General features: G+C 44.2%; 2 protein-coding genes across 3 annotated transcripts in view; one reads left to right on the top strand and one right to left on the bottom strand.

The window, feature by feature from the left end:
• Positions 1 to 4,639: 4,639 nt before the first annotated feature.
• Positions 4,640 to 6,916, bottom strand: LOC138722328 (uncharacterized). The gene has a single exon (XM_069860392.1). It carries the CDS (start codon positions 6,914 to 6,916, stop codon positions 4,640 to 4,642), a length of 2,277 nt encoding a protein of 758 aa, XP_069716493.1.
• The window catches only part of CUL1 (cullin 1), a 56,140-nt gene continuing 38,121 nt past the window's right edge, over positions 4,974 to 22,992 (top strand). For both annotated transcript variants that reach the window (XM_069859731.1, XM_069859730.1), the window contains exon 1: positions 4,974 to 5,058. The gene's annotated coding sequence lies outside the window, so the exon portion shown is untranslated. The remainder of the gene's footprint in view (positions 5,059 to 22,992) is intronic.

Raw genomic sequence — 22,992 nt, 5'->3', positions numbered from 1 at the left:
TTTTGGAAGAGGCCATGAGTGAGACTTCCACAAGTCATTCTCATTTTGTGAGCCCAATGAGTGTAACTGAAGAGACTCAAAATATTAAGTATCCTAACCTTTGATGACAAGGTATGACTACACTTGGTAATGTTTGCACTACAGCCTTCACACTAACTTTTAGGACAGATGCAAGTCTAGCAGTGATTTCGCTGCTGTTATCTGTCCTCTTATTATATATTCTCTATGAACAGCAGTAACAATCTCGGCATTATGGAGAACTGTGCATCCAGGCTAGCTACTGTTATACAGGAATTTATTTAGTTCTTTAAAATGTTATTTACAAGCTGGAGTCTAATACAATGGTATGCCTTTTTTCTTGTTTGTTTTGTTTTGTTCTCTCTTTTGGCTCAGTATCATAATCAAATATTTGCTCATATTCAAACTGGCTGTAGTTTATGTAAGACACCATCATGTGGGGTGTTTGACACATTCACTATTTTTGCATACCTTACAGAGTCCGTAAATTCCAAAAAGCAGATTTGTTATCTCATTTGGTTATTTTTTTTGTCATATTGCCTCTCTCTCTCTCTCTCGGTGTTTATTTGTTTTGCCAGCCTGAGTCACTGATGCACTAGCAGCACAATGGAACTCAACTTTAATAAGAATGTGTCAAAAAATCTGGTTATCATCTACCCTTAGCCTGCTCCCCTGGCCGTACTGATGCGGTGATACAACTACTCTTTTCAGACAATCACTGTATATATAACTAGCAGGGAAAATATCCCTCCCTATCCATTCAGACTCCTGACAGTAGTAATAAACTAGCAGATACTGCACCTCCGTGCCTTTGAATGACTCAGGATTTTCTCCCTTGCCAATAGAGCTTCCTACTTGCAACATTGTCATGATAATTTTCTTGCTTGATGTGTGCCGATTCACTGCTGATGCAACAAGTGCAAAACCTGCAAACTACTTTCAAACAGGCCCCTCTCCGCATCACTGTAAATTCACTTCAGTAAAAAGAGAGTGGATTCCTTTTGTGAAGTTTGTCCCTGAAATTTTGACTGTTTCAATCTCTAGGGGAAGTTTCTGCCCTTTCATGCAAAGTACATCAATTCCATTGAACAACTCAAAATGCATTAGTGGTTTGGTGATTTAGTAATATTTATTCTGGCATTCAACTCCCTTTTACCTCTGTGACCACTTATCCTGATACTGGAATTCTTTCAGTGAATGAGTGGCATAACGCACCATGTTTAAATCATATAGCGTGGATTTTTTCAAGGCCTGTTTTTTCAGAGTGCCAACCGAGCTACCATCATCATGAATAAACTCAGTGAAGTGTGCCTTGCCTTTTTAAAAGCATACAAGAACCATAATGCAACCCCATGGAAAACAAACCAAAATGAACCCTCAGTACTCCAAATTGTCAGATCTCAAGCTCATACTGCAGTTAATCACAAAAGCAAAAAAACCCCGATTAGTGCAGGATAGTGCTAATTCAGTGCTTCCTTCTCCCCCTATTTTCTTCCCTTGCTGTCATTTCTCTTCCACTTTCCTTGCTTATCTGTGGCTCTATTGTGCCCTTCTTTTAGGATTTTAAAGCAACAATGGGCTTACCTCTGTGTAAATACAACTGTAGTAAAATACAACATTCAAACCTACTTTTGAAGACTGAAAAAACAATTCTTTGTTTTTTCTGGGCACCGGAACAGGCTGCCCAGGGAGGTGGTTGAGTCACCATCCCTGGAGGTGTTCAAAAGGTGGGTAGGTGTGGTGCTTGGGGACATGATTTAGTAGTGGACAGGTACAGCTGGAGTTGATGATCCCAAAGGTCTTTTCCAACCTAATGATTCTATGATCAGTCTGCCCTCCTTTGGATTTGGTTCCTGTCTCCCACAGACTATTTTGTTTGCCCTTCTCTCCCCAGCTTTAACACACCATGCAGAACTGGCCATGCTGATGAAGCATCCAGCATGACTAACACAAACACTCCTCTAGCACAGCTCAAGCCAGAAACTTAGTCATGCCTAGGAATGGTATTTGTAAATCATGTCTACATGGGCAAAATTAATATAAGTGTTGCGATGCCACTCAGCTGATTAAGACAGAGTCCCTGCTCCGCAATAAACCAGTTCCTCAGACAGTACTTCTCAGGTGCTTAGCCAGCACTGTTCCATGAGAAGAGCTGTGTCAATGATTCTGCTTGTGTCTACTTCAGGAGGCTGTGCCATGGTAAGGCATTATGACACAGGGAAATAATTTTCCAAGCATTTCAGTGACTAAGGATCATTAGCTTTGAGAAGGCCAATTTTCAAAAATGGTGTAGAGCTGGTGGAGCCAGAGTACATGTGAGGCATTTTGCAGAGCAAAGAAATCTTTTTCTTTTTATTGCTTCTCCTTTCCTCCTTCCTTTCTTTTGGAGCTACTGCACTTTCTGGATTGAACTCTCTGTACTAATGTAAAGGATAAGAACTTTTTATGACTTCGTATGAGTTGCTTTAAATATCCTCTGGTATAACTAAGACCAGAACCTGACTACATCTTGGCAGGGAAAACCTGTGTGGTTTGTGAGAGTACAGTGCAAAGAACTTTGACACAGCACGATACCAAGACTACGCAAATCCCATTCTCTTCCTGTGCAGTACAGCTCTGGGAACATAATTCCACAGTCCTCAGGAATAAATAAGATGGCATGGACTCCCAGACATTACTTTTTGTGAAGCCTATCTAAAATTCAGTATGATTTTGCATCACCCATTTAATAATGTCAGAAAGAAAAATTAACCATCCCACTTACGATCCATAGACTCATAGAATTGTTAAGGTTGGAAAAGACCTCTGACAGTCCAACTGTCAGCCCAAAACCACCGTGCCTACTAAACCACATCACAAAGTGCCACATCTACACATTTTTTGAACACCTCCAGGGACAGACTCCGCCATTTCCTGGGCAGCCACTTCCAACGCTTTACCACTCTTTTGGTAAAGAAATTTTTTCTAATATCCAGTCTAAACCTCCCCTGGCACAACTTGAGGCTGTTTCCTCTTCTCCTATTGCTTGTTATTTGAGAGAAGAGTCCCAACGCCCACCTTGCTACAACCTCCTTTCAGGTAGTTGTACAGAATTCATATAAAGGCAATGCAAATACCCTAGGAAGCTAATATTCTGTCATCATAAATTCAAGTTACCTGCACTAGGTATTTTTGCTCAAATTTGTTCCTAGATTGCAAACAAGTTCATGTAACAACTTATCCCTAAATCAGTCAGACAAAACACCTCTACACATCTTCCAATCTGCTCACAGCTGAACACCACATTCTTTCAATATCTACTGTTCTCTCTGCAATCTTGTCTTCCAAGTTGTTTTCTTAGTAATCTGAAATTCACAATTACAGAAAGGTTTCTAACTATGTCGTTATGACAGCTGCACTTTAACCACCATTAAAGATTTCAATGCAATGTTTACCTTGAAGTAAGAACTCCTGATGTGAGTAACTCAGAGAGAGGGCCACATGGCTTGGTTTAATGCTTGCTTGACAAGGACCAGCTGTTGGTGCACAGCCATACCATCCACTCAGGCAGGGCAGAGCCCGGCACAGCTGGGACACACCAAGGAACCTGTATTTCTCATGAACACATAAATGGCTGAATCCACAGTTATCATAGAATCATAGAATCACCAAGTTGGAAAACACCCACCAGACCATCAAGTCCAACCATTCCTATCAATCACTAAACTATGACCCTCAGCACCTTGTCCACCCATCCCTTAAACACCTCCAGGGAAGGTGACTCAACTGGCAGCCTCTGCCAGTGCCCAATGACCCTTTCTGTGAAAATTGTTTTCCTAATGTCCAGCCTATGGATGAAGCAAAGTCTCACACATCTAATAGTGCCATCCTGAAACACATCCCACAGCTCTCTGGACACTGGGCTAACTTTGAGCTGGGTGGGGGTGATGACCCTCCTGGCAGGGCCAAGGAGATGGTGGCCAGCCCTCACGAAAGGCTTGGCCCTTGGTCCCTCTTGATACAAGATGTAGTTACTACTGTGAAAAGCTCCTTGAATACTGTGTTCAGGTCTGGGCCCCTCACCACAAGAAGGATGTTGAGGCTCTGGAGTGTGTCCAGAGAAGAGCAACCAAGCTGGTGAAACAGCTGCAGAACAGGCCTTATGAGGAATGGCTGAGAAAGCTGGGGTTGTTTAGCCTGGAGAAGAGGAGGCTGAGGGGAGACCTCATTGCTCTCTACAGCTACCTGAAAGGAGGTTGTGGAGAGGAGGGAGCTGGCCTCTTCTCCCACATGACAGGGGACAGGACAAGAGGGAATGGCCTCAAGCTCTGCCAGGGGAGGTTCAGGATGGTCATCAGAAAAAAATTTTTCACAGGAAGGGTTATTGGGCACTGGCACAGGCTGCCCAAGGAGGTGGTTGAGTCATTATCCCTGGACGTATTTAAAAGATGGGTGGATGAGGTGCTGAGGTGCATGGTTTAGTGATTGATAGGAATGGTTGGACTCGATGGTCCAGTGGGTCCTTTCCAACCTAGTGATTCTATGATTCTATGATTATTTATGCTAAAGTAGAAGTCTAATTTAAGTAATTGTGGGGCTTTTGTAAGTTAGACAGGAGGTCCATCTGAGAGCACGTTCTCTTTCAGACAGCGTTTTCCCAGACACCGATCATCCTCTGGAGACGGGAACGCCTTGCGCGAGGCGCGATCTGTGCCTCCCAGACCCGTCTGCTTCTGCGATCACCTCCGCGAGCAGCACCCCCCATCCCGCCGGCAGGGTCGGGCAGAGCCGGCTCCAAAGCTCCAAGTGAGCAGGACATTTGACCGCCGCGAGGTTCATAAATAACATTTAAACGAGTCCCCTCCCCGCTCCCCCGGCCCCGCCCCCGCGGAGCGGGGAGAGGGGGAAGCGGAGGGGGCGGTGCGGGAAGGCTCGCGCCCGGCGCGGGGGGCGGGGCCTGCGGGCCGCGCCGGGGCGGGAAGAGGCGTGGGCAGATCCGGGTCTGGCGGAGGCGGAAGGGGCGGGCGGATGCGCTCTGACTCTGCGGGACGCGCGATGCTGGTGAGTGCGAGGAGGCCGCGCCGTGTCGCAGCCAGGCCGGGCCGCGGCGGGGGGCGGCGGAGTGGGGCTCGGCGGCGTCTCCCCGGCCCGCGGCCGCCTGCCTTTCTTCTCCCGAGCGAGGGAGGCACCGGGGGCTGCGGGCCGAGGAGGGCCAGCTCGGAGTGCATCGCCTCCGGCTCTGCCCGCTCCCTCCTGCCAGGACGCCCCGAGGTCTCTGCCCGGGCTCCTTCCCCCCGCCTCTCCCCATCCCCGGGGTCTGTGCCCCGCCTCCGTCTGTCCCCCCCCATCCCCGGGGTCTGTGCCCCGCCTCCGTCTGTCCCCCCCCATCCCCGGGGTCTGTGCCCCGCCTCCGTCTGTCCCCCCCCATCCCCGGGGTCTGTGCCCCGCCTCCGTCTGTCCCCCCCATCCCCGGAGTCTGTGCCCCGGCTCCGTCCCCCGCCCCCCAATCCCCGGGGTCTGTGCCCCGGCTCCGTCCACCCCCCCGCCCCCCAATCCCCGGGGTCTGTGCCCCGGCTCCGTCCACCCCCCCGCCCCCCAATCCCCGGGGTCTGTGCCCCGGCTCCGTCCCCCGTCCCCGTCCCCCCGCCCCCCAATCCCCGGGGTCTGTGCCCCGGCTCCGTCCCGTCCCCCCCGCCCCCCAATCCCCGGGGTCTGTGCCCCGGCTCCGTCCCGTCCCCCCCGCCCCCCAATCCCCGGGGTCTGTGCCCCGGCTCCGTCCCGTCCCCCCCGCCCCCCAATCCCCGGGGTCTGTGCCCCGGCTCCGTCCCGTCCCCCCCGCCCCCCAATCCCCGGGGTCTGTGCCCCGGCTCCGTCCCGTCCCCCCCGCCCCCCAATCCCCGGGGTCTGTGCCCCGGCTCCGTCCCGTCCCCCCCGCCCCCCAATCCCCGGGGTCTGTGCCCCGGCTCCGTCCCGTCCCCCCCGCCCCCCAATCCCCGGGGTCTGTACCCCGGCTCCGTCCCCCGCCCCCGGCTGCCCCCGGTCCCCGGGGTCTGTGCCCCGGCTGCCCCCGGTCCCCGGGGTCTGTGCCCCGGCTGCCCCCGGTCCCCGGGGTCTGTGCCCCGGCTGCCCCCGGTCCCCGGGGTCTGTGCCCCGGCTCCGTCCCGTCCCCCCCGCCCCCCAGTCCCCGGGGTCTGTGCCCCGGCTCCGTCCCGTCCCCCCCGCCCCCCAGTCCCCGGGGTCTGTGCCCCGGCTCCGTCCCCTCCCCCCAGTCCCCGGGGTCTGTGCCCCGGCTCCGTCCCCCCCCCCCCTCCCCCCAGTCCCCGGGGTCTGTGCCCCGGCTCCGTCCCCCCCCCCCCGCCCCCCAGTCCCCGGGGTCTGTGCCCCGGCTCCGTCCCCCGCCCCCCAGTCCCCGGGGTCTGTGCCCCGGCTCCGTCCCCCCCCCCCCGCCCCCCAGTCCCCGGGGTCTGTGCCCCGGCTCCGTCCCCCCCCCCCCGCCCCCCAGTCCCCGGGGTCTGTGCCCCGGCTCCGTCCCCCCCCCCCCGCCCCCCAGTCCCCGGGGTCTGTGCCCCGGCTCCGTCCCCCCCCCCCCCGCCCCCCAGTCCCCGGGGTCTGTGCCCCGGCTCCGTCCCCCCCCCCCCCGCCCCCCAGTCCCCGGGGTCTGTGCCCCGGCTCCGTCCCCCCCCCCCCCGCCCCCCAGTCCCCGGGGTCTGTGCCCCGGCTCCGTCCCCCCCCCGCCCCCCAGTCCCCGGGGTCTGTGCCCCGGCTCCGTCCCCCCGCCCCCCAGTCCCCGGGGTCTGTGCCCCGGCTCCGTCGCCCCCCCCCGCCCCCCAGTCCCCGGGGTCTGTGCCCCGGCTCCGTCCCCCCCCCCGCCCCCCAATCCCCGGGGTCTGTGCCCCGGCTCCGTCCCCCCCTTCCCCATTCTCGCGGTCTGTGCCCTGTTCCTCCCCTCTCTCCCCATCCCCAGGGTCTCTGCTGTGGCTGCGTCCCCTATCCCCTGGTTCTCTGCCCCGGCTCCATCCCCCATTCGCGGGGTCTGTGCCCGTCCCCTCCCCCGTGCCCGCCCCTGCTTCCCTCTCTCCTCCCGCCTCTCCCTCTCGCCCCCTGCCCGCGTTCTCCTCTCCCCATGAGCTTTTGTCCATATCCGCGCTGGGCTCGGTGTCTGCCCATTCTCTCCTCCCTGCCCCTCCCCGTGTCGCCTCCTTTCACCCTCTGGTATCCCAGCCGTTCCCAGAGCCCCAGCGACGCTCGGGTCCGACTGGGAGCTCTTTGGGTGTCCCCAGTGCCATCGTGGTTGCTGGGGGGTGTTTTCCACAGCTCTTCCTTGCCACCTTCTCCAAGTTCCTCTTTGCCAAGGGTTGTCCACCAGGCTTCTTCTCGTTGCCTATGGTGTTGTGGCCTTACCAGAGAAGGTGCCCCCAGTAACCTTTTATCTGTGTGTTTATTGTGTCTGTCCAATTGACTAGTCCTGCAGGGTTTTGTCCTTGCAAAGAATCGTCCCATTTGTTTCCCAGTAACTTTGCCACTGAAGGCTAGCCATGTCTTTACTGGGATCCTTTTCCCATCCTTCTTATTTCTTCTTCATTATATTCATGATTTTCTGTCGTTATTCCCCTGTTATCTTTCCCCTTTCAATTTTCTTTTTCTCAGTAACTGTTTCTTTCACCACGTTTTTGTTTTGGCCCTTCTGTTCTTATTTTCCTTCCATTCAAACCTTTCTTATGATCTCACCTAATACTCTTTCCACATACTCCTTCCCTTTGTAGGCTCCCCACTTTGTACTCAAATCCTCCAGCTGTGTCTTTGAGGAGTGAGGAATTTAACCCTAGATTATCTATATGCTTGTCAGTCAGCACAAAGAGAGCATGGATTATTTTGCCTTATTTTGTTTTCATTTGTTTGGTCATTGACTTCCTCAACAACCTTTCCTTCAGTACATGTGTTCATATCGTATATAATCATATATTTACCCTCTAATGTATCCACATGCGCTGATGCTAGTCTGGGGAAAAAAAAAAGCCTGTCTTGGAAATCCTTTTGGCAGTACTAGGACGAATGTGGGGAGCAGAAATACCTAGTGGCCATCTCACTTAAGTTAGATCAAATATTGCTTATAATACCATACTATGAATTGGTATTCAGTTGATAAGGAGTGTGTTTGGGATGCATCCTCTCTGGAGTCGTGAAATACTTCATGGGTACCCTGGTACATAATTTTTACTCCAGACCTGCTCACAGTGGGCTGCTGCAATGTGGTGCTAACACTTTGTCTCTCTGCTGGTAACTCTACTAGAAAGAAGCCTTTCCCCCCTGCTTTGTGACTTCTTTTGTTTCTCAGTATTTGTTGCCCGACTTATTTCATGTCTTTCTTAGTTGCATTGGTTCTTAATATTGGTTACATTTCACAATCATATAATCGCCGTGTATTTGAGGAGCAACTGAAGCACTGGATGTAGGTGTCCCATGGAGGTGTGGGGAGCACATTTGATCTTAAGAGTAATTTATACACCTTACTTTAGGATGAGAGTTGGGTGGCTAGTGTTAAAAGCTGTTTGTTTTCTCAACTGAGTATACATTGGTAACTCGATAACTGCTCAGAAAAGCTGAACTAGGCTTCTGATCTACATTAGCTCTGTGCTGGAAACTTGCCTATCCAGAAATTGTGTAGAGAACAGTTTCTTAGTTTAGGCACCTAAATTATGCCTATGTGCCCTGCTTCTCAGCTGACAAAATAGTTGTACTGGTTTAACTCAATGATTTTTTTCTTCCACCTTGGTCATTTTTACACTGGTTTGTACTTGCCTTATAGCTTCAGCCTGTTACTTAGACTGTCTGCATGAGAAAATGACATTGTTTAAATTTAAATAATTAAATTATTTTAAGTTAAATTGGTGTACACCCTTATCTGGATACTGATTTGTGGATAGCATTTTTAAATTTAGCTTATTCTTGGTGCTGATGTAAGGTCTTACATTCTAGCTGAATTGTTTTGAAAATGATAATTCAATCCTTTGAGAAAGTTAGATGCTCAGCTTAAAAAGTGCCTTCGTTCAATTTATATGTTAAGATCTCCAAGTACTGCCTTTCATCTGTTGCATTTCTCAAGTAGTACCTAGTCTTGTGTAGTCATAATCAGATCAGTAGGGCCCAGCTTAATGATGGGTCATATCCTGAGTGTTAATGGTTGCATGATTTAAGTATACGTGGAGTCTTCTCTCTTGGGATTGAAGTTTGGATTGGTTTTTTTTTGTTGATTTTTTTTTTAGGGTTTTTTTTTCTAAATTCCTTGGGAATGAAACAGCTTTAAAGATGTCCCTCTTGCACTTATACCATTCTCTACATGGAAAATTTCTATTGTGAATGTGAAGTGAGGAGGTTGTGCTAGTAGGATATTGCCAGTGTGTTACAGGTGGATACCGATGTTGTGTATGACACCTTTCAACCAGGATTCTCTAACTTGACAAGGGCAGAATTAAGGTGTAAGGTGGCTGCATCAGTGTCCTGTTTAACAACATGGTCATGCTGTTGTGCTTCCTGTGCTGTCCAACAGGAGGAGAACAGGGTAGATGTCCCACTTGGACCAGTGTGCCAGGAGGGTTTGCAGAAGCAGTCCCAGCGGCCTGCAGGTTGTTAAGAGTCTTTCTGCTCCTCAGACCTTGCAGGAAAGAGGTGTGGAAAGCTTGTGGAAGTTCTGCACATGCTAACGACTTAAACTGACTACTTAGGTGCCAATATTGGGGTTTTGGCAAGAGTAAACTCATAAAAACTTTATTTATTGTATTTTTCTGCATAAGCTTCATGTAGAGAAATGGTTGTTGGAACCAACATTTAGAGGCCTACATGAATGTTACTCCCTACATAGGAAGCAAACTTAAATTACTACTTTTTTGAGTTGTTACAAAGACCACTGAGTTTCACTTACTTACTAAAGGAGAATTTTTGGTGAGTTGCAGGTTTGTAAGGGGAAGGACGACTGTGGATTGACTATGGATGGTTCTACAGCAATGCAGTTCAGACCTGTTACCAACATGATGAAATATCTTGGTAATAAAATTGTCTTGAGGTGATGTGCCCTACTGTGGTGCTGTAACTTGTAGCCTTTAGCATAACTACAGAGGTGGAACATTGTCAAGATTTAAACACTCATTGAGTTATCCAGCTTGAGTAGTTGTATGAGGTTTAATCAGGGAATGGTTGCAGTACAGCTGCTGGGAAAAGCACTGTTTTAGGAAATAAAGCATGTCCCAGAGGGTAATTTTCTGACCATTTTCTTTCTACCCCCAGAATCTCTGATGCCGCAGCAGTGAGCTGAATGATGTTGCTACCTCACCTTTTCTCATAAATGATACAGATCAAAATCAAATATATATTTTTTTAAATAAACCAGACATTTATTACATTCCACTTTATTTTTATGTAACATTTTTTCAATCCCTCTCAGTCTGTGAACCTTGAAAAAAATGAGTGAAGGCTACTGTGTAAATGGAAAAATATTAATTCCATTTTGCACGTAAGGAAACTGGTATAAAGACGTGTAGATTTTTGCCAGAGGTGGGATATTTTATACTTTATCCTCAAGATTGCCTTACGTTCTTTGCTGATTGTATCCTGGACTTGCAAGAAGAAGCATTACCAGCTGGTAGAGGGAAGTGACTCTCCCCTTTCTCCACTCTGGTGAGACCCCCACCTGGAGCACTGCATCCACCTCTGGGGCCCCCAGCACGAGGAAAACATGGACCTGTTGGAGCAGGTCCAGAGGAAGACCATGAAAATGATTAGGAGGCTGGAACGCCTCTCCTGTAAAGACAGGCTGAGAGATTTGCAGTTGTTCAGCCTGGAGAAGAGAAGGCTCTGAGGAGAACTTATTGAGGCCTTTCAAAATATAAGGAGGGGCTTATAAGAAAGACAAAGAGAGACTACCAGGGACGGTAGTTACAGGACAAGAGGCAATGGTTTTAAACTGAAAGAGGATAGATTTAGGCTGGACATAAGGAAGAAATTTCTTATGGTAAAGGTAGTGAAACTGGACGAGAGTCCCAGAGAATCTATGGATGCCCCAGTCCCTGTAGGTGTTCAGAGCCAGGTTGGATGGGAATCTTAGCAATCTAGTGGAAGATGTCCCCGCCCATGGCAGGGGAGTTGCACTAGATGATCTTTAAAGGTTCCTTTCAACCCAAACCATTCTGTGATTCTTTAATAAATGCTATAAATTTGATGTGGTGTTCATCCAAAAACTCAGGAAAAATTAATGTTATCTCCTTTCCTTCCCCTTTTGATTATTAGTGTTTTGATGTCAGAAGGTTTCACTGCTGGAGCCTGGCCTAGCAGGTATGAAGCATTGCTTGACAGCAGTACTAGGAATAAAGGATCAAATACATTTTCTCTGAGGACTTTATAGTTATGTGCTAGATTCAATTATCAACTGAATACCATAGGTTCCTGTTTTTCTTTAAATTGGAAATACCTAAAAGCGACTGAAAATGCTCCTTGTCTTTGGTTTTCATGGGACTTGCTGTGGTTATTGTTGCTGTATGTCTCAAAGTTGGTGGCACTGTGGAGGAGAGACGGCAACTTTTTATTCGCACGTGGGATAGTGAGTATAATCATGATGATGGAAAGTTGTGTGAGCAGCTTCTCACTCTGCTCTGGTAATGTAACTGATCTTTTGAAGACATGGACATCCTCTTGTCTCAAATTTTCATGGTGATACTGGTGATTTTGCTACTGGGACCTAGGTGTATTTGATTCATTAATATATAAGGTAGACAAAAGCTAATTTGTTTTAAATTTAAAGTTTAAAATTTAATTTGTTTTAAATTTAAAGTTTAAAATTTAATTTGTTTTAAATTTAAAGTTTAAAATTTAATTTGTTTTAAATTTAAAGTTTAAAATTTAATTTGTTTTAAATTTAAAGTTTAAAATTTAATTTGTTTTAAATTTAAAGTTTAAAATTTAATTTGTTTTAAATTTAAAGTTTAAAATTTAAAGTAAAGTTACAAGAATTTGGCTTATTAGGAATGCAGTTTTAGTCGTGGCTGAACTCAGCAACTTCTTGCTTGTATATTTAATTTGTCTGATGTAACTTGGCTTTTTGTTGTTCTGCATGTTTAAGGTGGGACAGTATCTTAATGTGGATTAGAGTTCAGAAGTAAGGCTACTGGTGTCACCTGAGCTCAGCCTGTTTTGCTCTGTAATTTAAATTTAATTTTGTATTTAAATTTGCAAGCTCTTCTAGCCTCAGAGCAGTGGGGACTGTCACCTGGAAGTGTATCAAAAGTTTGGAGGACTGAATTAAGGGGAAAAACGGGGTTATAGAGAATAGTTCTTGTTTTGTGAGCTGCTAATCTTTCCATCTTGCTTTTCGTGGTGGTAATCTCACAGACAAACATTCTCTTTGCTTCTGGGTAGCCAAAAGAGTAACTTTTCACTGTACAATTGAAAAAGCTTTTTTAAAATTTTTGACTTTTCTTAAGAAAACAGACTGTTCCCTTACTGTGTTTCTTTCATAGATAACTTTGGAAAAGTTTTGTTTTCTCTGAAAGTGTGCCTTTGCTGTCACTGTGGCGTCATGGATAGGAGTATCCTACTACTGATAGGAGTAGTATAAAATCAAAATCTAAGTAAATTAATTAAATGGATTTTGTTAGGCTGTAATGCAAGAACTTCATGGTACCAGCTAAAGCAAGAAGAGAAGCAGGATTTAATGCGCGTGTTACAGATGTGTCTGAATTTTAACTTTGCAAAATCAAACTAAACTGTTTGACTTGTATACCAGGTATGCCTGTTACAGTCATTGGAGGTCAAAACTGATTGAAAACTTTCTGAAAATGATACTGATTTGAAGCAGAACTAACTTCACAAATTATTTGCTGTTGCTTAGTGCTGTTACAGTTCATAATTTGTAGTTGAGCCAGAAAAATCATGTCTGAATCCCTTTCTAGTCTTTAATGAAAAAGTTCTTTCTTTTTCTTTGGATCTAAATGTGCCTTGTCAATATTTAGGCATCTGGAATGAAATATGGAGGAGCGGTATTGTTCATTGCTAGCAGCGTTTGCAGCACTATACCATAATAGGACTCTAGATTGCTAGCAGATAGGCCTGTGTATTTAATGTAGACCTGATTTAAAAAACGAGCAAAAAAAAAAAAACAACCTCAAAAACACACAAAAAGAAGATAGAGGGACAGCTTTCACAGGGTGGTGATTTTGCCACATGCAAGAAATGGGCAACAGTCCTTGCTTTGTAGACTGTTTTTACTGTGTGATAGTTGCAGTCCTCATCACTTCTGAATGAAACCTTAGCATGAAGGTGAGTATAGGAGAAAGCTCTTCAGTATTTAAACCATGGTCTTGTGGTATATTTGAACACCTGAAAATGTCAGGCTGTGTGGTAAACAAATCAGTTTGACTGTCATCTTCATTTATAAATTGAAGTGGTAGACTGCATTGCCATGATCAGTTGAGCTCTTACAAAAGTAACAAGATGGAAGATGCTGTAATATTAGTAAGCTATTGGGAAGAGATTCTAGCCAGAGGTTTTATGCTCATTAACATTAGTACTTTTTAATGATAGGAATCGCCACCTTCCAAGAGCCTGGGAAAATTTTGTATAGAAACATTATTACAGGTGAAAATTCCTGTTTGTGTCAAACAGGTCAGCATGAAAGCATATGTTGTGGTGCTCTAAATGCTGTTATAATGGAGGGGAATTTATGTTGAGGTTCAGAGGCTTGCTCTTCAGGTTCTGACAGAGATTGTGCTGTATTTGAAGTGGACTGTAAGACCATACCAAGATTTCCTTTGTGGAGATCAGTAGGATCGTGGTGTTGTAGTTTATTAAGTTGGATTTAGTTAAAGTTTCTACAGCTGGTAAGAGCTTTTTAGGAAAACAGTTATATGTAAGAATTGTCCTTGCAGGATCGTTAAGGTCTATAAACTGGCCTAAAGTGTTTCAGAGTTTCCAGGGTCTTTTGTGTATGTTCTTGCTAAATTGCATTTGATGTGACTTCTCGCCACTGTCTTTTTTTATTTTATTCTGTCGTGTGTCTGTCTTTAGGAAACAAGGTGTATTGTTCTGTTTTCTTCTTGGTATGCTAGGTTTTCATGTCTTATCTTCCTGGCTGATTGAAGAAATGCATTTTTACTTGCATTGTCCTTCAAGGCTCATGTGTATTTGAGTTTTGATGTTTCAGATTTTTTTTTATTTATAATGCAGGTTGTATAGATCTATGATTTAAGTCAGAGGAAGAATGGGAATACTCAAGGCCCTTTGTCTTGTGTAAACCTTTCTTCCTCCTCTTCAGTGTGCTCATATCTTGACTTGATTCTCTGTGCAGTGTTGCTCTTTTCCTAGTCTGCAGCCTTGCTTTTCCCAAGGTGTAAGAGCTAAGCATAATCAGTGGTTTAAGAAGCTATGAAGCTTATTATGCAGGTTCAGTTAAAAGCCACTGTACAGTCTGCATCCCGACTGTAGAACAGTAAAACCTGCGGACTCAGGTTAGAAAGGACATTTCGGTTTGAGAGTAGACTACAAACTTTATACATAAAGATTACTTGAATTACAAAAAAGTGAACCCCCTTAAAGATTACTAAGCAAACCCAGGAAGGTTTTACCTGTATAGTAGTGTTAAGGGCACAGCCCTTTACATTATTTGCGAAGTTGATGTTGATGCTGTTAGACTACCATGACACTGGTTGGCAGCATTAATATTGACCAAAGTTTACTTCAGCTGCAAATGCAGAAGGGAGAGTTGGCTTCTATAGATACATCAGCAATCCTTGTCTGGTCTAGACCTCTTCATATTAGGTAGCACATATGAGGTTTTTGTTTTGTATTAGCTATTGCATTGCTGTACTGAGTTCCCTGTCAAAAGCTGCAGGAATTGTTTTCTCAAGGAAGATGAGGGTAAAGCTGAAATCAAGAAGTGAAGGAAGAAGATAAAAGAACTAATAAAAGAATAGACAGAAGTGAAAAAATGTCATAGTCAGACTTGCTTGGTGCTCTTTGAGCAACAGTCATTTATGTTTTGGAAAAATCCTTGTAATCAGGCATCCAAATTAAAACCACGTCAGTTAAAAGGCTTTTAGTGAACATGATCACACATAATTTAAGTGAATAAGATCTAAAACCTGCAATTTCAAGTTACTTCCATATATTCTGTTTAAATTTGAAAGTAAAGGTGAATTCAAGAGTTTCTACCTGTGAAGAACACATCCAGTATTTTGTGGAGGGTTTTTTTTTCAGCTGGCAACTATATCATTAGCACATGAAGTAAAGTAGGGATGTATTCTTTATAGGGCTTTGGGTATCCTTGGTCGGAGCTGTAACATGCAGTAGGTGTGTGGGAGGAACAGAGAAACCCTGAGTGAAGGCATTGTTAGGGAAGTAGCAACTGCTCAAACCTTACACCAAAGTTGCACAACTTGGTATTAAACTACTGGCAAATTGAACCTATGTACTTCTACTCTTAACTGTTTAAAAAAAATGCTACACAGGGTGCTTTTACAAACCTAAAGACAGTTTTCAAAAGGGAGGAGTGTATGCATGTATACGTCTACCTTTACTTATAATGAGAAGAACTGAATGTAACTCTTGAAAATAAGATGAGCTAAAGCTTTTTACGTTACATAAAACTAATTATTTTGTAATAATACAGAGGAACTGAACATTGTAATTTGCATAATTTGTCTCAAATGTCTTTGATAGGGATAAAAGATTCTTTTTTCTCTTCTGGTACTGCTGTGATTCCTGGATTAACCGTTTTTTATAGAAGCTGTGGTTTCATTTTGCTGGGGCACAGTGGAAATGCCTGCTATGGACAGATTCTCTGGCTCTTGATTGATTAGTGTTTAATGTGTAAGGATGTTATGGTGGCTCCTAGTCTTGCTTTAAGGATTGGGTCACGTTACATGCATAAATTGTCTGCCTAGTTTATAGGTCTGTATATTTAGTCACCCAAAGCACTTCTGGACAGAAATGTCCGCACTATAAAAATGTTGCATGCAGGGCCATAGCTTAACTAAGCTGTGCTACATTGTAGTTTTGAGCTTATAATGGTAACCTCAACTGAAGTCAAATAAACATAAGATAATTAATTTGCAGGTATGTGTATATACCAAGTGTCTTTGAAATCATTAATTGTGAGTGTAAGTGATTATAGGGACAAAGCATTTTTTGGGGGGGAAGGGGTTCTCTTCTTGTCTCTTTCCATTTTGTCAAGCATAGATGTGTGCTATAATGGAGGTTGTATCCTTTCAAATTCAGGAGGTATTCTTTTAACCTGGAAAAAAATTTCTGAGAAATAGCTTATAAATTGTAAAGGCCAAGAATGAGGAGGTGAAAGCAAAGAGAATTTAAGTGTCACCACTACATTAGTAGCCTAACCAGCAGTGAAGGAAGATACATTTTTCTTGGCTCTGTACTTTGCCTTTTCAAAAGAGGTGTATTTGCATGATATCAAGATGAATCTTAAGACCAGTTTGCAGGACAGATCACTGCAGTGTCCTGTCTGTGAAACTCTGTGCCCATGTTTGGTAAGAGAGGATATATATGAATGATAAATTGACTTATTTGGTTAACAGAGGGACTTGGTTTATTTTATGGTATGTTTTGTGTCAAGCCTAACACCGGTAACAGTAGCTATGCCTATTGTAAGGCAAAAACTTGCTGAATATTTTGGTACGGTAATACTTTAGATTCATTGCAACTGTATTGATTTCTAAATTTGTGAGCTAGAGTATAAACCAGCATCTTGGCAAGTTTGCAGATGACACCGAGCTGAATGGTGCAGTAGCTGCACAAGAAGGGTAGGATGTCATCCAGAGGGACCTGGACAAGCTGGAGAAGTGGGCCTGTGCAAACCTCATAAGATTCAGCAAGACCAAGTTCAAGGTCCTACACCTGGGTTGGGACAATCAGTGGTTTCAATACAAGATGGGGGATGATGGAGTTGAGAGCTGCCCCACAGAAAATGGCTTGAGGGTGCTTATTCATGAGAAGCTCGACATAAGCTGGCCATGTGTGCATGCAGCCCAGGCGGCCGACGGTGTCCCGGGCTGCATCAAAAGAAGCATGGCCAGCAGATCGAGGGAGGTGATTCTGCCCCTCTATTCCTCTCTTGTGAGACCCCACCTGGAGTATTGTCCAGTTCTGGAATCACCAACATAAGGATATGGAACTGTTGGAACGGGTCCAGAGGACGGCTACAAAGATGATCAGAGCACCTCTGCTATGAGGACAGACCGAGAGATTTGGGCTTGTTCATCCTGGAGAAAAGAAGGCTCTGGGGAGGCCTTATACCAACCTCCTCGTACCTGAAGGGGGCCTACAAGAAAGCTGGGGAGGGACAGTTTACAAAGGCATGTAGTGATAGTACAATCATGGAATGATTTGGGTTGGAAGGAACCTTAAAGATCATCTAGTTCCACCTCCCCTGCTGTGGGCAGGAACGCCTCCCATTAGACCAGGCTGCTCAAGGCCCCATCCAGTCTGGCCTTGAGCACTTCTAGGCATGGGGCATCCACAACTTCCCTGGGTGGCCTGTTCTAATGCCTCATCACACTCATAATGAAGAATGTTTTCCTAATGTCTAGTCTATAAATCTTCCCCTTTCCATTACACCCAGGTTGGATGGGGCCTTGAGCAGCCTGTAGTGGGAAGTGTCCCTACCTATGTCATGGGGGTTAGAACCGGATGATCTTTGGAGTCCCTTCCAACCCAAACCATTCTGTCGTATCACTGCATACCTTTTTACAAAGCCTCTCCCCAGCTTTCTTGTAGGTCTCCTCCAGGTACTGCAAGGTGGCTATAAGGTCTCCCCAGAGCTTTCTTTTCCCCAAGGTGATTCTATGATCCAGTATCTTAAGTTGTTCTTAAAATAGCCTAAGAACAAGCAGACAGCTCTGTTAGAACAAAGACAGTGCGCTTTTAATGTGCTTCTGGTTTAGTTTTTTGAAGATACTCTGTGTGTTGGTGTCATAAGATTTTGGTTCAGTCAATATTGCATATCTTGGGTAGATATGAGCTTCCTTGGCTTCAGTATGGAGGTACTAGAGACTTTGAGGGAGTAAAACTGGTTGGGAGCTTTTTGAGTGTTGCTGTTTGCTGAATACCAGAGCATCTGTTGAACTTCTGGATCAGTCTTGCTGAAATACAGCAAGAGGAGCACAGGATGAAGTAAATTAGAGGAATCAGCCTGGAGGAAGGAGGAGTTTGGCCAAAGAAATTTCGTCTTGCTCTTTTAAATGTGTGGCGATATCAAGCTTACTACTTTTTCTTGTCTTTTGAAGCCAAAGATTAAACGTTTATTATGCTTTATCCTTTTAGCACAGAGGGTTGATGTTTTTCTTGTAGTGGCCATTTCAGTTAGCATGGCGACTGCACTGATTTTTACAAAAGATGTGGAACTCCAGCCAGGTTCCAAATGAACTTGTACCATATTTTCTTATTGGGAAACTTGCATTTAGTTTTATAAGAAGGATTTAAGGCAGTATACAGAGGTGAAATTCTGACTGTTAATACACACTTGTGAACTTTCGAAACCTCATAGCACTAAAGGTCATTGAACTAATTTTTTAATGGCATTCATTCCACCATAGCTTATTAGTGAAACTTGCTTCTCTTCCCGTTTGTGCTTGGTTTTAGTATGATTAAATCTGTCCACCTTAGCTAACGCTATTGGTCGTAACAGTAGTATTAAGTCTAGGTCCTGTGCCTCACTATTATGTCTTTAAAAAATATGCTATCTAGGCTCTTGGGTCAGTTGGAAAACCTTGCTCTGGACCTATAAGTTCTTACTGGGCCAAGAAGCCGATAACTTCATATTCTATCTGTAACTATTCAAGTACGCTAGCTTGAAGTCTGTACTTTAGAAAAAAAGTAGTTGTAGGAGAACAGCAAGTGGTGTATAGACCTTGGAGCCGTGGAGCTGGAAGTTACGATGTAGGACACAATTGAGGTAGTCATTCCAGCAGATGGCTTGAGATACTGTAAATCGGGTGGGTTTTATTATGTTTTTTTAATATAAAAGTAGGGTCGACTTTCAGATTTTCTTGTAGGCCTCATTTGGCATATGCATCATTTTCCACAGATGAGGTATTTAAAAGAAATGCTGCTTATTATTAGACAATGAGGCAAAACAAACCCACTGTTTTCCAGTGCTGTGTGTTTCCTTGCATAAAAGGTTTGTTGTGTCATGTTCCTCTCTGCCTTTCAATGCCATTGTTGTAAAGTTTGGGCAGAAATATTACCTCCTTGTGACAGTTATCATGGGCAGAAATTACAGTTCTGTTTGACAGTGTTTTAATTGTAATGCTTGAATGCAGGGTTGAAAGATAGGATTGCGCTCTGCACTCATACTGGTTCATCAGTTTGTGGATACATCAGCTGGAAACTTAAGGGGTAATTTTTCTTCGTGTAAATATGGTCAGTCCTGAAGGTACGAAGAAGTCTGGGTTCTCTGATCCAGAGCTATGGAGGGAATGTTGCAACTCAGGCAGGTGTTTCTGCCCATGAATCAGGTCATCAAGTTTGATGTGCTTGGGTGAGAAAGAATGGTGATGGTTGGTTCAGGACTGACATTTGCATAGTCCTGCCAGCAGCACTTCAGAAGGTGAGAGGATCCCCCTGATGTAAAAGTTATGACCTAATGTTGAGGTTTTAATTCAACTGTAGCAGTTTGTAGTTCTTGGCACCTTGGTAGGCTTCTGAACTCTCTTTTTCTCCATCTTTATAAGTTTAGCAATTGCAATTTTGGGTAAGGAGGTGCAGTTTAACTACTGTGGACCAGATTTCACCTTCTGGGATTATTTGCCTAGGAGAGTTTTTGTGTGCATGAATAGCAAAAATAATGTTGAAAACTACACTTAGACTTCTCTTGTGAAATAGAATTTAATATTTTCCCTGGTTGTTTGTATATAACAACTGTGGTGAGTTAACAAAGCCTCGTATTGCCCCATCTCTCTCTATACATGTAAAACCATAGCACAATTTAACCACTAAGTACAAATGGTTGCTTTTTGTAGTTAAAGTATTCTTATGTAGTGATACTTTATTATTGTTAGGGTAATATATTAATCATTAACTTTCTATTTTTCTTCACATGAATAGATCTGCCAAAAAATTATTACTAGTTTATAGAATTATTCATCTATTGCTTTACTTCCTAATGGTGTTAACTACTAACTGACTGAGAAAAGTAAATTATTTGAGTCTGGGAAGTTTAGAGTCATGATGCTGTGGTTCCATATTCATGTTTTTAATGGTGAAATTAAAATTGGATTACTTCCTAATGGTGTTAACTACTAACTGACTGAGAAAAGTAAATTATTTGAGTCTGGGAAGTTTAGTGTCATGATGCTGTGGTTCCATATTCATGTTTTTAATGGTGAAATTAAAATTGGAAGCCAGCCAAGGGGATAGTGAGGTGATGATGGCAAATATGGTGGAATTTATTACTTATAAAGAGAAGATATTTCTGCGTAGTGGACTGCATGAGAAAATAAAAATCAGAATTACGTTCTTTATCATGGCATTGTTTTTAATGGCTACATCCTGACTTAAATATAGAAGGTTCCTTTAGGGGGAAGGAAGGGAATATTAACACAGTGTGACTGAGGAAGACCTTGAGTTTAAAAAATAGTTGGAAAAGGTATTATTTGTAGATGCACTGGGGTACATAAGAACTAGAAAATGGTTAGGGAAGAAAGCTAAGTATTTCCATCATCATAGAGGGGGAAACTCCACAGCCACTGGGCAGCCAGTGACCGCAGGCTTGCAGTGGAAGGGTTCAGCCTTTTACCAGCACTCGGAGAGATGTCTGAGTAAGAGCCCTGGTCGCTGCTCCTCTCTGCGGGCTGCCTGGGAAAGGACCTTGGCCCATTTGTGAACTGTTCTAATGGTTATTCTGCTTTCTGCTGGCTAGCAAGGAGTTTGCCTTTGGTTATGAACTTTTATACAGCAGTGAAGTATTTTGTGTTAGTTATGCCAAAATATTTTTACTAAATGCAATCTAACTCAAGGCTGCTTGATTTTTGCAGATCAGTAAGAGAGTAACCGTCAGTTACCTTATACACATAACTGCAGTCATAACTGCAGTCATAGTAGAGTTCTAGGTCTGTAATTGTGTGTTTTCTTGCTTATGTGGAGAGTTCAAATAGTACCCGGTTTAAGGAACTGAAAAGCTTCTCTCCTGGATTGTAGACACTGAATGCATTTTCTTGCTTTATATTGCAATGCTGGCTTAGGATCGTAGTTCAAGATCGTGGGTGCATAACGTGCATGGCATGTTTCCCACAGTAGAGGCAAATGCTCATCCATGGACCTTTGTTCTTTTGGGCTTTTATTGCTCTGTCGTGGAAGTCCGTCGTCATTAGTACTGCAGCAGGTTCAATTTTCAGAAAGTGCAAACAAGGTATGATCTGCTTTGCACTTCATTGTGATGGTACATTATTCCTGTGTATCCTTAATAACCAGTTTGATGTAATTATAGAAACAGAATGGGGCAAGGTTAAATTTTAAGTATATGTTTTATAAGGTATATATTGATTGAATTCTTGGTTTTCCACCTAATCTTCTAAGTAATTGTTTCTCACATAGAAAGAAAAATTAGCTACAGAAGCAGTTTGTCTGATTGAAGTGTGACAGTATTTGTTGCTTAGGCTGATGTAATGAAAATACTTCTCTGTTTTTATTTAGAGCTTGGGATTTAGATGCTTATGGGTTATGGATAGCAAAGGACTATGAGGAGTGGTAACATCTATGTTACTGTCGTAAGACAGTTGACTTGAACATCTCTTTTCTTGATCTTAGCTGGTCTTTATAGGGTCAAGGAGAGAAGTCAGATGTGAAGCCCTAGAATTAATATGGGGATGGTGGTGGTCAGGGAGTGTATAACAGAATACTTGATGTTTAGAACACTGTGAAATCTGGAGTGGAATACACGACATACTAGGAGTGGCTGTGACAAAGCACCTATCACGTACTGTAGATCTCGAATCACAGAGTGGTTTAGGCTGAAAGGGACCTTTAAAGATGGTCTACTACAACCTCCTTGCCTTGGGCCTGGTTGTCTCTCACTAGACTACATAGCTCAAAGCCCCACTTGAAGTCTTGCAGGGTTAGGGCAACTTCTGGGCAACCTGATCCAGTGTCTTACCAGCCTCATTGTAAAAACTTTATTCTTATATCCAATCTAAATCTACCCTCTTTCTGTTTAAAACCATTGCCCCTTGTCCTGTCAGTACAATTCCTGGTAAAAAAATCTTTCTCCATCTTTCTTATAGGCCCTTTGTACATGGAAAGGCTGCAGTAACAGTACGTCAGTTCTGACTTACTGACTCTCTGTGGGTTAAATTTTTATGTTGTGTTGCCTCCTTTGTCACTTTGGGGTATCTTCTTAATTTTGTTGCTGCAGTGTTTGAGACATGTTCAGATTGCAAAATATTTTAAGGACTTGTGTAAAAATGGGTCTTCTCTGCTCAATACTCTCACTGGTCCTTTCCAGGTGACTGCTGTCATTTCCTGAGGCTGTTGAATTGATGTCCTAAACTTTCTGTGCTTAAGCACTTACGGGAGCATTTTTCTTAATTTCTTATTCTTTCATTTACAAGTCATGCAGTCTTTGTTTTGCACACTCCATTAGTTGTTCTTTCTTCCCACCATTATTGGCTGCATGTTCTCTTGTTAAGATGACATTGAAGGTAGTGATGTTCATTTACTTAGCAAAGAAATTAATGTATGCATGTGTTGACGAGAAAGAAAAATTCTCTGCTCCCAAAATACTTTAGACTTTCGGATTACCTGTAATAGAACCTCAGGTCTGGAATAGTTACTGATAACTGAAGAGAAATTTTTAGTATCTTCTGGTTAATCTTGGATATCCATCAAGGTGCCTCTTAAACAATGAAGTAAGACGGAACACTGGTATGCTTGGAAATACTGTTTTACTGTTGTATACGGAGGAAACATTTCTTAGTAGGCTAGTATCTTCTCCTTTGAAAG

Source organism: Phaenicophaeus curvirostris, chromosome 6 (genome assembly GCF_032191515.1).
Source record: "Phaenicophaeus curvirostris isolate KB17595 chromosome 6, BPBGC_Pcur_1.0, whole genome shotgun sequence".
NCBI lineage: Eukaryota > Metazoa > Chordata > Aves > Cuculiformes > Cuculidae > Phaenicophaeus > Phaenicophaeus curvirostris.
This window is presented reverse-complemented; position numbering and strand designations above follow the sequence as displayed.

Excerpts from the sequence above, each read along its gene's own strand:
- LOC138722328 (XM_069860392.1), bottom strand. The coding sequence starts at position 6,916 with ATGGGGAAGGGGGGGACGGAGCCGGGGCACAGACCCCGGGGATTGGGG.